The sequence below is a fragment of the Betta splendens genome, chromosome 21 (assembly GCF_900634795.4).
Source record: "Betta splendens chromosome 21, fBetSpl5.4, whole genome shotgun sequence".
NCBI classification, from domain to species: domain Eukaryota; kingdom Metazoa; phylum Chordata; class Actinopteri; order Anabantiformes; family Osphronemidae; genus Betta; species Betta splendens.
Genome location: NC_040899.1, coordinates 686,510 through 700,518, shown reverse-complemented (window position 1 = coordinate 700,518; position 14,009 = coordinate 686,510). Strand labels below are relative to the sequence as shown.

The 14,009-nt window shown below is 43.2% G+C and overlaps 1 protein-coding gene across 4 annotated transcripts in view; it reads right to left on the bottom strand.

Annotated features, from left to right (window-relative positions):
• ttn.2 (titin, tandem duplicate 2) overlaps positions 1–14,009 on the bottom strand; it is a 186,214-nt gene that overhangs the window by 137,851 nt on the left and 34,354 nt on the right. For all 4 annotated transcript variants that reach the window (XM_055505204.1, XM_055505205.1, XM_055505207.1 and 1 more), the window contains exons 43-64: positions 9,756–13,583; positions 8,981–9,259; positions 8,137–8,700; positions 7,647–7,928; positions 7,284–7,562; positions 6,918–7,199; positions 6,550–6,828; positions 6,077–6,364; positions 5,709–5,987; positions 5,337–5,618; positions 4,839–5,117; positions 4,407–4,685; positions 3,988–4,266; positions 3,610–3,897; positions 3,236–3,514; positions 2,718–2,999; positions 2,222–2,500; positions 1,865–2,143; positions 1,503–1,781; positions 1,131–1,418; positions 779–1,057; positions 205–486 (exon numbers count right to left, since the gene is read on the bottom strand). In XM_055505204.1, coding sequence (XP_055361179.1) covers positions 205–486; positions 779–1,057; positions 1,131–1,418; positions 1,503–1,781; positions 1,865–2,143; positions 2,222–2,500; positions 2,718–2,999; positions 3,236–3,514; positions 3,610–3,897; positions 3,988–4,266; positions 4,407–4,685; positions 4,839–5,117; positions 5,337–5,618; positions 5,709–5,987; positions 6,077–6,364; positions 6,550–6,828; positions 6,918–7,199; positions 7,284–7,562; positions 7,647–7,928; positions 8,137–8,700; positions 8,981–9,259; positions 9,756–13,583 — 10,014 coding nt within the window. The remainder of the gene's footprint in view (positions 1–204; positions 487–778; positions 1,058–1,130; positions 1,419–1,502; positions 1,782–1,864; positions 2,144–2,221; positions 2,501–2,717; positions 3,000–3,235; positions 3,515–3,609; positions 3,898–3,987; positions 4,267–4,406; positions 4,686–4,838; positions 5,118–5,336; positions 5,619–5,708; positions 5,988–6,076; positions 6,365–6,549; positions 6,829–6,917; positions 7,200–7,283; positions 7,563–7,646; positions 7,929–8,136; positions 8,701–8,980; positions 9,260–9,755; positions 13,584–14,009) is intronic.

Below are 14,009 nucleotides of genomic sequence, written 5' to 3'. Positions count from 1 at the left end.
ACGGTACAAGGTAGTTTTGGCCAACTGCAACATGTATGAAAGTAGCAGTAGAACAAGTGTAAGTTTGTTACAGCAAGACTCCAGTCGTGATAACAAATATAAAGGGTAAACATTACAGAAACCAGCTTTAAGTTGTACAAGCAAACTTGAACTAAAACAAGAACAAGAGTCAGATGATGATTAGGGAGCCAGTGGAAAGCTGACCTTTAATGGCAAGTGTAGTGCTGCAGCTGACACTGCCAGCATCATTGTAAGCTTCACAGGTGTAAACTCCATCATCATCAAAGTTGGTGCAGAGCAGTTCCAAGACTGCTACTGAGTCAACAAAGGAAGTCCTGCAGTTACCCCCATCTGTGACCTTGGTGTCGTGTTTGTACCAGGTCACTTTCAGAGGAGCTGTGCCACTGACTTTGCACTCCAGGCGGAGTGACTCACCCTGCTTCACAAACTTAGTGGCAGGAAGTTTCAGCACAAACTCAGGTGGTTCTGGAAAGCCAAAATAAACAGACATTTAAAACAAAAATAAATTAATTAATTAAAAAAATAAAAAAAATAAATAAACAGACATTAGCTGCTGGAAGAAACTAGAGGAACTAAAAGTGACCATCGATCAAAAGCAGAGGGTGAGAGTTGAGCCGACAATGATGAGTTAGCAGCAAAGCTATGAAGAGCTGGTAAAACAAAAAGGCCAAGATGTAGCTGGAAAAGACAGAGCTTCAGCCAGCAATGCAAAAGTGAAAGGAAAGAAAAAAAGTTGCTTTTAAGCTCCACTTCCAACCTTTGATTGTGAGGTTTGCACTACAGCGCACAGATCCAGCGTCATTGCTGACTTGACAAGAATAAGCTCCACTCTGGGTGACAGCCACTGAGTAGAGCTCTAAGAAACAAGACAGAGCATCCAGTCCTGCGAAACAAGTGGGCCCAGTCATGAGCTCGGTGTCATCTTTGAACCATTTGACAACAAAGGGAGCGGTGCCCTTAATTGTGGCTTTGAAGCGTACGGTTGCATTGGGTATAGTAGCCTGGGACTCAGGCAGCACCACAAAGCTGGGAGGTTCTGAAGAGAAGAAGACGAGCATGTTAAATGGGTACTCACCTTTGATTAAGGATTAAATGACCAACTGTCTAACCTTTGACCATGAGGCAACTGCTGCATTCACAGCTTCCTGCTGCATTGGCCAGTTTGCAAGTGTAGGACCCTGCATCGGATCTTTCCAGCTGTTCAATTTCCACAGACACAGAATTGTCCTGCTGAATTAGTTTGTGTTTGACACCACTAGAAATTTTGGCCCCATCCTTGTGCCACTCCACAGAGATTGGGAGGGAACCAGATATTTTACAGCATATCTGAACAAATGAGCCCAGTATCTCTTGCATGTCTACCAAGGGTTTAATAAAACCTGGAGCAATTACTTGTTCTGTCATTCAAAGAACAATAACAAAGCAATTAGATTGTATTACACATAACTCAAATACAACAGGGATTTACTGTTTCAACTAACCTAGTACAATCACTTTGACTTTGCAGGTGCAGTTACTAATGTGATTGGCCACCTCAAACACATATTCGCCTTCATCCTCTCTGTGAGCAGACTGAATCTTTAGGGTGCTGATGTTGTTCTCAAAGATAAGCTTGTGCTGCCTGATGGACTGAAGCTCTCTAGCATCTTTCAGCCATCTCACCTTGAGCTCAGGGGAGCCAGTTACCTTACATTCCAAACTGACCGGATCACCAGCTGTAACCTTTAGCACCTCAGGTTTCTCTATAATCTGTGGAGGTTCTAAAATGCAAAGCACAGTCAGAAAGTCAAGCATTTCTGAAGCAGTAGGCATTGGAGCCCAACGTACTGAACCGCAAGCATACCTTGTACTGTGAGGAAGGCAAAGCACCTCTCCTTCCCAGCCTCATTTACCACCTGGCAGGTATATTTGCCACTGTGTGATGCATCACACAAAGGAATCCTGAGAGTGGCAAAATTGTTCTCAAATGTCCTCTCAAACTTTGGATCCTCCAAAATCCAGTTCTCATCCTTTTGCCATTGAACAGAAAGAGTAGGAGAGCCCTGCACACAACACTTCAGCTCCACCATTTTACCAGCAACTGTGACAATGTTCTCAATCCTCCTGGTAAATCTTGGTGGTTCTATTAAAAACAGTCAGATGGTAAAATATTGCATGATCATATGAAGCCATACAAATGTGTAATTCGCAGCAGACCAACCTTTGAGCTTCAGCATGGTTTTACAAGTGCAGCTTCCTACTTCATTAGCAACAGAACATTGGTATTCCCCAACATCGATGGTGTCACACTTATGAATCTCCAAAATCAAAGTGCCATTGGTTTGAGATAAACCATGTTTAGCACTGGGTTTAATCTCCTTTGCATCTTTGTGCCATGTTATTTCAAATGGTCCGGTTCCAGCAACCAGACACTCAAAGTAGACACTAGATCCCTTCACCACATCAGCTGTAGCCAGCTTTTTAATGAACGATGGTGGTTCTGAATGGGAGGACAATTCTTTTACCAACCTTTGACTCAAGACTTCATCATATTCCAGAGATGTTATTTGTCTTTTTCACTCAACTTCTTAGTTGCAGTTAATACAGTATTCAAACTCAATTGTGTCAATTGTACTGTAACATGCTTACAGTGACGCTAAGGAAGCTAGTGCTATAAATCTTAACTACATCCCATTTTGTCCAAACTGACAACTAACCTTTGACTCTAAGCTCCATGCTGCAGCTCTCACTGCCGGCCTCATTACGAGCCTCACAGTAATAAAGCCCACTGTCTCTTATGTCAGTTCTGCAGACCTCCAGAGTGGCAACAGAGTTAATAAAAGACATCCTGTATCGATCACTGGAGCTGATCTCAGAGCCTTCCTTGAACCAGTAGATGTCTATTTCAGGTGTGCCAGCCACCTGGCACTCAAAGACTTTACTCTGACCAGGACCGACCACAGACAAACGGGCCGGGCTTTGTGTGAACTTAGGAGGCTCTAAAAAACATCAGACAACAGATGTAATAATCAAATACAGTAGCTGGCAAGTGACAAGGCTTTAGTTGAAAAGTGCATGTTTCCATCCAAATACTCATGTTTAATGTTAATTGGTGCTTAGTTTCCTGGCACCCAACTGGTGGTTCAAGTCACTTAGTAGTCCACAGGGTGAATCAAAACAAATGTAAGGAGACACACTCTTTACAGTAACTCTACTTCATATAAAAATGGACAACCTTTGACAAAAAGTGTTGCCAGGCATGAAGTGGAGCCCACATCATTCTGTATTTCACAGATGTATTGTCCAGTGTCAGATGTTTTGGCAAAGTAGAGCTCCAGTGAGCTTGAGGTGTTGTCTTTGATTACAGAGCAATCAGTACTGGGCAAAATCTCTTTGTTGCTTTTAAACCATCTGATGGTCAGGGGTGGTGTACCACACAATAGTATGTTGAACTGGACCTTTGAGCCAGGCAAGACATTTATAGATTCAGGCTTTTCAAGGATGCATGGTGGTTCTGAAAGAGAGAAACAGCACATAAAAAAGATGCAAATAGTTTAACACAGAGCCTTTTAGGCACATTTACTGAACCAGCTAGAAGCGTGTTCAAACCTTTGACAAAGAGGATTCCAGAACACTGGACAGAACCTGCCTTGTTTTTAACAATGCAAGTGTAGTTGCCGCTATCTTTGCTGGTAAGATTAGAGATTTCCAAGAAAGCTACATTCTCAAAAAATGTGCATTTGTATTTGTCATCAGCCTGGATCTCTCTGTCATTTTGGTACCACTGCACAGTTATTGGCAGCGAACCAGATACAAGACAATCCAGGTGAGCGAACGATCCCTTGATGCCTTCTGTCTGTTTCAGTTTTCTTGTAAATGATGGTGGAATAATTTGATCTATCACAATTAAAGAACAGAGTTAGAAGCCAGGTAAACAACGAAAAGATTCTCAAACGTTATGTTCTACAAAACATAACAGCAACTGACCAAGAACGGTGAGTGTGGCATCACAAGAACTTTGACCAACATCATTAGAAACCTCAAATTTATAGTCACCACCGTCACTTTTCTGTGTCTGAATGATCTTGAGGACAGAGCTAATGTCTGTAATCTGCACTTTATATCTCTGGCCTGTGGTCAGCTCCTTGCCGGATTTAAACCATTTAGCCTTTAGAGGTTTTGTTCCTGAAAACCTGGCCTCCAGCATGGCTGGATCCCCCTGAGTAACACTGATCGACTTGACCTCTTCCGTCAGCTTAGCGGGCTCTGAGACATCAGACAAACAGATATAATTCTCCACAATGATACATTCTGAAAAACACAGGTTCATGCCAGAGTACACGAGCATTTGATTTGTTAGCTCGGTGTCTGCCAGAATTAGTTCAGCTTCCAGAATCATAACCTACCTTTGACTGTCAACACAGCAGAGCACGTTTGACTTCCAGCTTGATTTTGCACCTGACAAGTGTATTTGCCTCCGTGTTGGGTTTGTAAGTTGGTGACGTGCAGCAGAGCGGTTTTGTTCTCGTATCTTATCTGTATATTTTCAGCCTCTTTGATCTCATGATTCTCCTTCAGCCAGGACACAGTCAGGGGCTCAGAGCCCTTCACAGCACACTGTAGAGAAATGTCATTGCCCACCAACGAACAGAGGTTTTCCAGCTTATGCAAAAATGAAGGCGGTTCTACAAGACAAAACATTCAAATGTTACGAATGTGTTTGAAACTTCTAAAAAGGCCACAACCGAGTTGAAAAGGGGCTAAGACAAGGCCAAAGCAACATGTCTTCATCCGTATGGAGCAGGTCGAAAAGGTAAGTATATAGCATGTAAACCAACCTTTCAGCGTTACTTCACAGTCACAGGAGGTTCTGCCCACTTCATTCTCAACAGTACACTGGTACACACCAACATCTGCTGCCTCCACTGCCAGCACCTGCAGGATCACCAGCTCGTCTCTCACAGTGATCCTGTGTCTCTTGTCGTTTCTAATTGACTTCGTGTTTTTATAAAAAGACACGGCAAAGGGGGCAGAACCACAGATTTGGCCTTCCAGGATCATCTCAGAACCTTTAACCACATCTTTAGGCTCCAAACTACGCACAAACACTGGTGGCTCTAAAAAAGGGAGGACAACTTCTCAGACTTAAAAATACTGTAGTAACTTTCATAGTGACGTTTACATCCTCAGAAACCAGACGGCATTGTAGCTAAATCACAAAAACTATTTTTCTTAAAAGTATAATGAGAATAATTTGCTTTTTGAAGTAGAATATTGAAATGAACTGTAATTAAAATTAAAAACAATAGTGGAAGCACCTTTAGCTTTAAACCAACCTTTGACTGTGAGTGTGCTGCTGCAGCGGTCACTACCAGCATCACTGGATGCCACACACAAGTAATCTCCACTGTCCATTACAGTACAGTTGATGATTTCCAGAGATGCCACTGAGTCAAGAAGAGCCACTTTGTATTTGGGACTGGAGCTGATCTCCACCTCATCCTTGAACCACTTTAAGCTAATGGTGGGGCTGCCTGACACTTTGCACTCCAGTCTGGCAGAGTCAGCACTGGTGATAAGTTTTGTGGCTTCAGGCTTAGTCACAAACACAGGAGGTTCTGAGAGAAGAGGTTAACATTCATTATGACACAGATGACTGGGTGTTAGTACCAGTATGGTGACACACAAAGCAAGTCAACCAAAGGCACCTTTCACAAAGAGGACTGCGATGCAGTTCACCTTTCCTGCATCGTTGGACACTTGGCAAGTGTATTTAGCAGAGTCACTGGGTTTGACTGAGTGAAGCTCCAAAGAGCTTGAAGAGACATCTTTTTTTATGAAATATATGCCTCCACTTATAATCTCATTTTCGTCTCTGAACCATTTGACAGTTAAGGGAGCTGTTCCGGTAAAGACTGCACTGAGGAACACTGTGGCTCCTGGAGTAACATCCTGGCTGTCTGGTGTCACTGTGAAAACTGGGGGCTCTGTGGAGCATTAACAAAACACAGTTCTTATTTCATTTTAGCCTAAATCATTTACAGCTGTTTACAACAAAGATGAGAGCATTCATAACCTTTGACATAGAGTGTGCCGCTGGTTTCTTTCAAGCCAGCTGAATTGGTGGCACTGCATTTGTAAACTCCAGAGTCATCTTTTTCCAGATGTGTAATTCTCAGAATAGCTGAGGAGTCTTTAAATTCTGGCTGAAATTTTGCTCCAGCCGAAATCTCCAGGTCATCTTTGAACCAAGATATGGTCATGGGCTGGGACCCAGACACCTTACAATCCATTGAAATGTCACAACCGATGTTACCATCAACTCTTTTTAGGTTCTTGGTAAAGGTTGGAGGCATTATGCGATCTGGGTATTATAAGAAACAAAATTTATTCAAAAACCATAATAGTAACAACTAAAACTGAAACATAAGTATCTGTAAAGCTAATGGTGGGGCTGCCTGGCACTTATTTTATTCCTATAAAATAAGTTTATAGGAAAAGCAAAACACACTGTAGGGGTATGTTAAAGAAGTAGAATCCAGTCCCAACCTAAGACAGTCACAGAACATGTGCACTGGTCTTTTCCCACTTTATTCAACACCTCCATCTTGTACTCTGAAGTATCTCCTTTCTCTGCTGTGATAATCTTCATGGAAGCAATCTTGTCCTTCAAAGTCATCTTATATTTCCGGCCACTGATCATCTCCTTCCCATCTTTAAACCATTTGATTTTGAGGTCAGGACTACCAGAAATGGTGCATTCCAGTGTAGCTGAGTCCCCTGCTGTCACACTAATAGACTCCGCAGGTTCTACAATTTTGGCAGGTTCTGAGATAAAACATTAAGATATAGCAAATTCAGCATGACAATCTGTAGACCGAGACACAGAAACCAAAATCTGAACAAGCATTTCTGACCTTGCACAATCAACGTAGCCTCACATTTTTGGTGCCCGGCCTCATTCTCAGCTTGACACAAATACTTCCCACCATGGCTGATGGCCACTGAAGTTATTTCCAAGCTAGCAACATTATTCTCAAACAACATTTTGATATTTAAATCATCATCTCTCAGTACTTCAGAGTCTTTCATCCATTTAACTGTGATAGGAGCTGAGCCCTTAATGACTCCCAGTAGTTTTACTGTGTTTCCCAACACTGCTGTAACACTCTCAACTCTCTTTGAGAATGTTGGTGGCTCTAAAACATTCAAGCACAAACTGAGTTGGAATCGTGGGATAGCAGCTCAGACAGTACAATTTCACTCAAGCCAGGTTTACCAACCTTTAAGTTTAGCCAGGGCTTTAGTGCTGACTTTTCCCACATCGTTGGATACGACACATTGATAATCTCCAACATCTGAGCTTTCGAAAGTTTGGATCTCCAGCATTGAAAAGGAACCTTGTGAGATTATTTTATATTTTTGATCACTGTCAATAGCTCCCTTATTTTTTAACCAGCGGATTTCAAACGGAGCCGTTCCTGTGATTTCACACTGCAGCTGAGCTGCTGCTCCCTTCACTGCCTCTACTGTCTGCAACTCTTTCCTAAAGGATGGTGCCTCTGGTTGTCAAAAGAGTATGAATTAGATTAATAGCAATAGTTTTTAGAGCTGAGCAGCCAGAGTAAATGAAAGATTTGACAAACCTTTAACTGTTATAACAGTGTTACAGCTGTCGCTGCCACCAGTATTTGACACTTCACAGGTATAGGTTCCGCTGTCTGTTACCAGAAGGTTGATTATCTCTAACGTGGCAACTCCATTCTTAAAAGAGGTCATATATTTCTCTCCATCACTAAGCTCTCTGTCATTCCAGAACCAGTGGATGTGAAGTACAGGTGAGCCTTTAATGGTGCACTGTAAGCGTGCAACTATTCCCTGTTTCCATGTAATCCTAGGTTCCATTTTCTTGACAAAAGCAGGAGGCTCTAAAGGGAGTGTTTCATGTTAAAAACACCCATATAATGAAGCAAAAGAAAGGAAAAACGATAAAAAAGAAATACAAACAAAATGCCAAGAAGACAGCAGAAAACAGAGTTAGCATTAGTTGCAACAAAGGCCACCAAGAATCCACCAGCTCACATCAAGAAGATGTTTGGATTGAAACGTATGGAAAGGCCATCTCTAAGATCTTACCTTGAACTGTTACAACAGCCTCGCAGGATGAACCTCCAGCCTCATTTGTGGCTGTGCACACATACTTCCCCGAGTCCTTCAACTTGGACTTGGGAATCTCTAGAACAGCCACCTTGTCCTCAAAGGACAGTTTATAGTCCATGCTCTGGTGGACTTTTTTGCCATCCCTGGTCCAGGTGACGGTCACACCAGTGTCCTCATCCACCTGGCACTCCAGCCTCAGTGGGTCACTGACAGCAGCTGATGCTGGCTCAATAAGCCTAACAAAGCTGGGTTTGGTGATGACCTTGAGCTCTGTGGTAAAGGTGGCAGTGCCGACACTGTTGGAGGCCTTGCACAGGTACACTCCCTGGTCAGTCAGTGAAAGACTCTTAATGTGAAGGAAATATTTGTTCTTTTCACATTTCATAACATAATTCTCCTCAGAAGAGATGGCTATGTTGTCCTTGTGCCAGACAATTTCCATGGGCGAGGATCCAGTGAGAGAGCACTGGAGCACAGCCTGCATTCCCACATACAAAGTCTTAAGTTCTGGTTTTGTGAGAAATACCGGTGGATACAATTCTAAGGAGAGCAGGTGAAACATACAAAACACAATTGACAGGTTTTCAAAACTGCAGAAATACCAATATAACATGAAAAGTAGCCAGTGCAATCTCAACTTGGTGACTGGTGTACACTAGTTGAGTGGAGTTGAGCCACATATGGTCGTCATATTCACACGGCACCAAAATGACTCAGAGTAAAGCACAGAGCGAATAGAACATATATAATTCTCTCTTTCTCGCTTACCAAAAACCCATCAATGTAAGGTAAAGATCAAAATGTCCCACTGAGGTCCTACCCGTGACACTGAGGGAGGCAGTGCAGCTGTCGGTGCCGTGTTGGTTCGAAGCCTTGCAGGTAAATTCACCGCTGTCAGCTTTGACTGGATTCAAGATCTCTATAGAGGAGCTGGTGGGAAGGCTGATGATCCTGTACTTGTCACTTTGTCTGATTTCGGTGCCAGACTTGTACCATTTAAAGGTCACACTCGGGGCATCCTCGATCTCACATTCAAACTTAGCGTGACTGCCGACGTTTATTTCCAGAGGTGTGATTTGCTTCCTGAAGACAGGTGGCACTGAAGCACAAAAAAACAAAAGGGAAATGTTAGCTAGAGAAAGTATTGAACTCATGTATACAGTTCACAGACTACAGTGGTGAAATGAAGTAATCCTTGGAAACAATCATGGAACAGGAGTGACTGTGGAAGAAAAACAATAGCAATAAAGTTTCAGCTAAAAGGAAACAGAAAGAGGAGAAGATGCCTTCAAACCATGCAGAGAGACAATGGACCTACAGCTTTATAACAATGGAACCTGACACCAGTGTGAGACACCATGAATGTGATGTATTTGGCCTGTGAGCTGTTTCTGACCATATGACAATGTGGAACAAAGAAGACAGTGAATTAGTAGCATCCAGTGCTAATGGTGCTCATGCCGAGCTATGAAATGAATAGTGACTAACATAATTCAACTTTTGTGAATGATTAGTCACTGGAAGAGAATATTGATGAATGAATGAATGAATGATTGAATGAATGAATAAAACACAGAATTGTCCTTGTATCAAACCTCTTGAGATCACTGAGAGTCTTGAAGATGTTGTCGTCCTGCCAGCTTCATTCTCAGCCTCACAAACAAATTCTCCTTGATGTCTCTCCTTGACAACTTTGTCGATAACCAGTGTGTATGTGTCGTGGACTTTGGAAAACAAAAACTCTTTGCCAGATTTCACCAATTGCCCATTGAAAAACCAGTTTACCTTTGCAACATGCTTAATAGTAGCACTAAGAGTGACTCCACTATACTCGTTGACGGACATGTCCTCCAGTGAGGTGACAATTACAGGGTATTGCCTTTCTTCAGGCCTGGGCACTGTGAGCTCCTCTCTAAAGGTCTCTTCTTTGAATTCCTTCTGGAGGCTCACATCTACTGTCTGTTCAGTGAGAATAGTGATTGGAGGATGGGCACTTACAGCGACAGCAGATGCCCCTACATCTTTTTCTTGGCTTTTTAGAACTGATTGCACTTCCTTCCTTGATACCTGTACTGACTCTTCAAAAGTCACATGAGCCTCAGTGGACATTAGAATCTGTGATGAGATGGACGACTCTGTCTTTGCAACCTTGGACTCCTGCACCACAACCTGCTGTTCAACTGTGGCACATTCCACTGCCATGTTAGTCTCAGTCTCAAGTGCAGCAGCCTGAGACCAAACACCAGTGAAATCCAGTGCACTCTCTGCCAAGCTCATGGTTTCTATTATGGTTGACAGCATTTGCCTAGAACTGGCTGAGGTGACTTGAACCTGTTGGGGTTTGTCCAGCTGCATAGTGCCAGGCTGTTCTGAAGTAAGAACACAGCCGTCCTGGAACAATATGGAGTGGAAAGCTGCCTGCAGTTCAGTCCTGAGGTCAGCAGTCTGAGGGTATTCACCCTCTAAGGTCAGGGTGATTTCCATGGGTAAACTTGTTGTGGTGATCAGGTATGTAAACATGACATGCTTGGGCTCTCTATGAACCTTTACTTCCTGCACGTCAACAGTCTGTATCCTTCCTACAACATCGGCCAGTAAAACTGGTTGGTCACTGGCCACTGCAGATTGAAGAGCATCTCTGAGCTGATAACGTAAATTGAGCCTGGATGGTTTTGGTATTTGTATCACAAATGTGAACTCCTTGGGGAGTGCTGCATTATCTAGTGACTCTGATGCTTTGAGGGACAGTTTGGGCTGTGTGGTCACAACAACTGTGGTGGACTCGGATTTTGTGATTTCCTCAGACAGCTCACCCATCAGCACTTGCTTTTCATCCATCACTATTGCCTGTCTGACTGACTGGCCCTCCTGGATCTGAACTGCAAAGTCCTGTTCTGCTGCCTCTAAGCAGACACTACTTTCAGTGGAAATGTCTTTCTCCTCAACTTTGATTTGCTCGGCGGGAAGTTTTGGCTCTATAGCTATGTGGCCAATACATTTATCCACAGATGTAAGACTTTCAGTGTGGCCCTCATCTAATGCCTGAGTGTCTGCAACACTAGTGACATGTGTCAAATTCCAGTGCTCCTGCTTTTGCACCAACGCTCGCTGCTGCTTGTCCTCCCTTGTGGTAACTGGTGTCTCTTTTGGCAGCTGCATTGGCTGGTAGGAGAGCTGGAGGATATGTGGAGATCTAGGTTCAGTGCGAAGCTGAGACTGAACTCCAGTCACTGACAAATCCAGTTCTGTGTAATAATCTGCTGTTAGTTCCCTTTTCCCTCTTGAGACAGCTGCATAGCTCCTCAACTTTTCTTCTTTCTGAGCTGACAACTGCTGTTCAGGCCTCTCAATAATAAGAATATCTTCTTTCAATAGCGGCTCAGCGGGTTGGGTTGACTGAAGGTGTAGCAGAGGAGGAGTCACCTTCTGTGGCTGGATATTCACTATGTTGGTCTTGGCTTCAAATTGTGATGTATCCTCACAAATGACTGTTCTTTGCTCATTCTGACTAACTGTGTGTAGCAGAGTAGGACTTTTCCTGGGTCCAGCCTGCTCTGGTTCTGGTTTCTCATAAATGAAGCTCCTCTCTGACGAAAGAAGGTCTTGGTCTGTGATAACCTGCAGGTGTAACAACTGCTCTCCTTCAACTTGTGAGTAAATTAACATGGCATTGTCCAGACATGGCAGATTGTGAGTGGACTCAGCTTGCAGCATCTGCTTGTGTTCAGCAGTTGGAGCAGCTTTTATTATTGTGTCCTTACATATCTGGGCTGTCTCCTCACTGGGTCTCTGCATAGAGAACCTTGTCTCCTTGGCCAACATTTGTTTAGACTCACTGAGTGAAGCCAAAACTGTTTGTGGCTGTTCCTTCTCAACAGAAGGCTTCACAGCAGAATCTAATGCTGTTAGTTCAGTTGTATGGCCTTCTGCAAGCATCCGTTTGTCTTCACTCTGTGCAGAGTAAAGAATCTTAATACCTTCCCTAACCTTGTAGCCCATCTCCTTTTCTGGGTCGGTGATGTCTTGTGACTGCTCTTTCATGATAGATAGCTGTGACTCAACTTGTTGGCCACTGACTAGATGTTTATGTTCTGAAACAGGCTTTACAGTAGCGGACTTGTGGTGGATCAAAGGTTCTGCATTAATAGTACTAATAGGGGTTAGCTCCTCTGCAACAGCTGAATTCACCTTTGGCCTCGTTTCCTTTGCAGCCTGAAGCTGAATAACCTCAGGACTTTGAATGTGATCACAGTGCTGTTCTGTGAGATCCTGGCTCTGTTCAACAGATGATGTAAAGGCTGACATGTGAAGCTGTTTTACAGGAACAGCTGAAACCTGAACTGGGTGTGTAGATACCATAGACACCCTCTCTTCGGTCTCATGAGTTTGAAGCACTGCTGCCTGGTGGGTTACTTGCTCACTATGAACAGTAGCAGCGGAAATATCTACCTCTCTGAGCGAGCCTACTTGTTCACTGGGAATTATCTGTCGATCTTCTGTGCCGATAGTGTAAACCATCTGGTCTGATCGAGCATTGTCTTGGCCTGGGAGACTGACTTGGTACAAACGAGACTCTGTTGCCTGTTCTGTCACTGAAACCTTATAGCCTTTTTTCTGAACAACTGTCAGGTGTTCCTGTTTGTGAGAAACTGAGACAGATTCTTTGAAGACAGCAAGTTCAGCACTACAAGATGCTTCACCAAACTGGTTAGAGGCCTTACACATATACAGGCCACTGTCCTCTACTTTGATGCTTTTAATAGTGATTGAGCCAGATCCATCTGGATTGGCTATAAGGACACAGTTTCTACTTGGCTGGATCTGAAAAGCTCCTTTGAACCATTTAACATCAGGGACTGGATCACCACTTAACTTGTACTTAAAAACAACCTCTCCACCTTCTAAGGTCTGTACAGACTGGATCTGAACTGTGAAAGTAGGAGGTTGACCTGCAACCTTAAACATCTTCTCAACCCATTTTTCTGCCTGGCTAACATCAGGTTTTTTCACTTCAAGGTATGTAGTCCATGTTGTCTGACCAAATCGGTTGGTGGCAGTGCAAGAGTACTCACCCTCGTACTCAGAGGTCACCTGGGTAATTATTAATGTATATTCTTCGCGCTCCTCTATAAGCTTATATGTAGAAGGGCTGCTGATGATTTCTCCATTATGAGACCACTGAACAGTAGGCTTTGGATGGCCAGAAACTTTGACAGTAAACCTGGCAGTCTCCCCAGAGGTGACAGCTTCTGGGGCAAGCTGGCTAAGGAAAACTGGCTTTTCTTTTTTCTTTTCTAAAGCAGAAGAGTAATGTTTCACATCTGGCTTGAATTCAAGAGTTTTTGTTTTCTGTGGAAACTGGACACCAGTGTAGTAGGTTTCCTCCTGTTCTTCCACAGTGGTGATGGTGGTGCTACAATGCTCTGTCGAGAAATATCGAGCAAGACTGATGACAATAAGCACAACACAAAAGCTTTCATAGCATAATCAAGTTCTTTAGTGCCTTTTCACAGTGTTAATATTAAAATAATAAATATATAAACTGTCGACACCCAGGGTGATTACTTGACTCTCTTCGGTTCTGACACTTTTGTCACTTTCAAAATGTGAAAGGTTTGTTTCCCTAAGGAAATAATTGTATTTTAGCCAAAATGCAATTGTCACAGTGATGGTGAAATGCACTAGTGTGACAATCGCATTCTTCTTTAAAGACTCATGCACATGCTTTTTTCATGATAAATTATGCTAAAGATGTTGATGTCTCAATAAGGTGTCTGGAACCTTTCATGTCAAAAAGCCCTGTAGATTGTCCACACGGCTTGTCTCAAAGTCTATTTTCACAGCCCAGT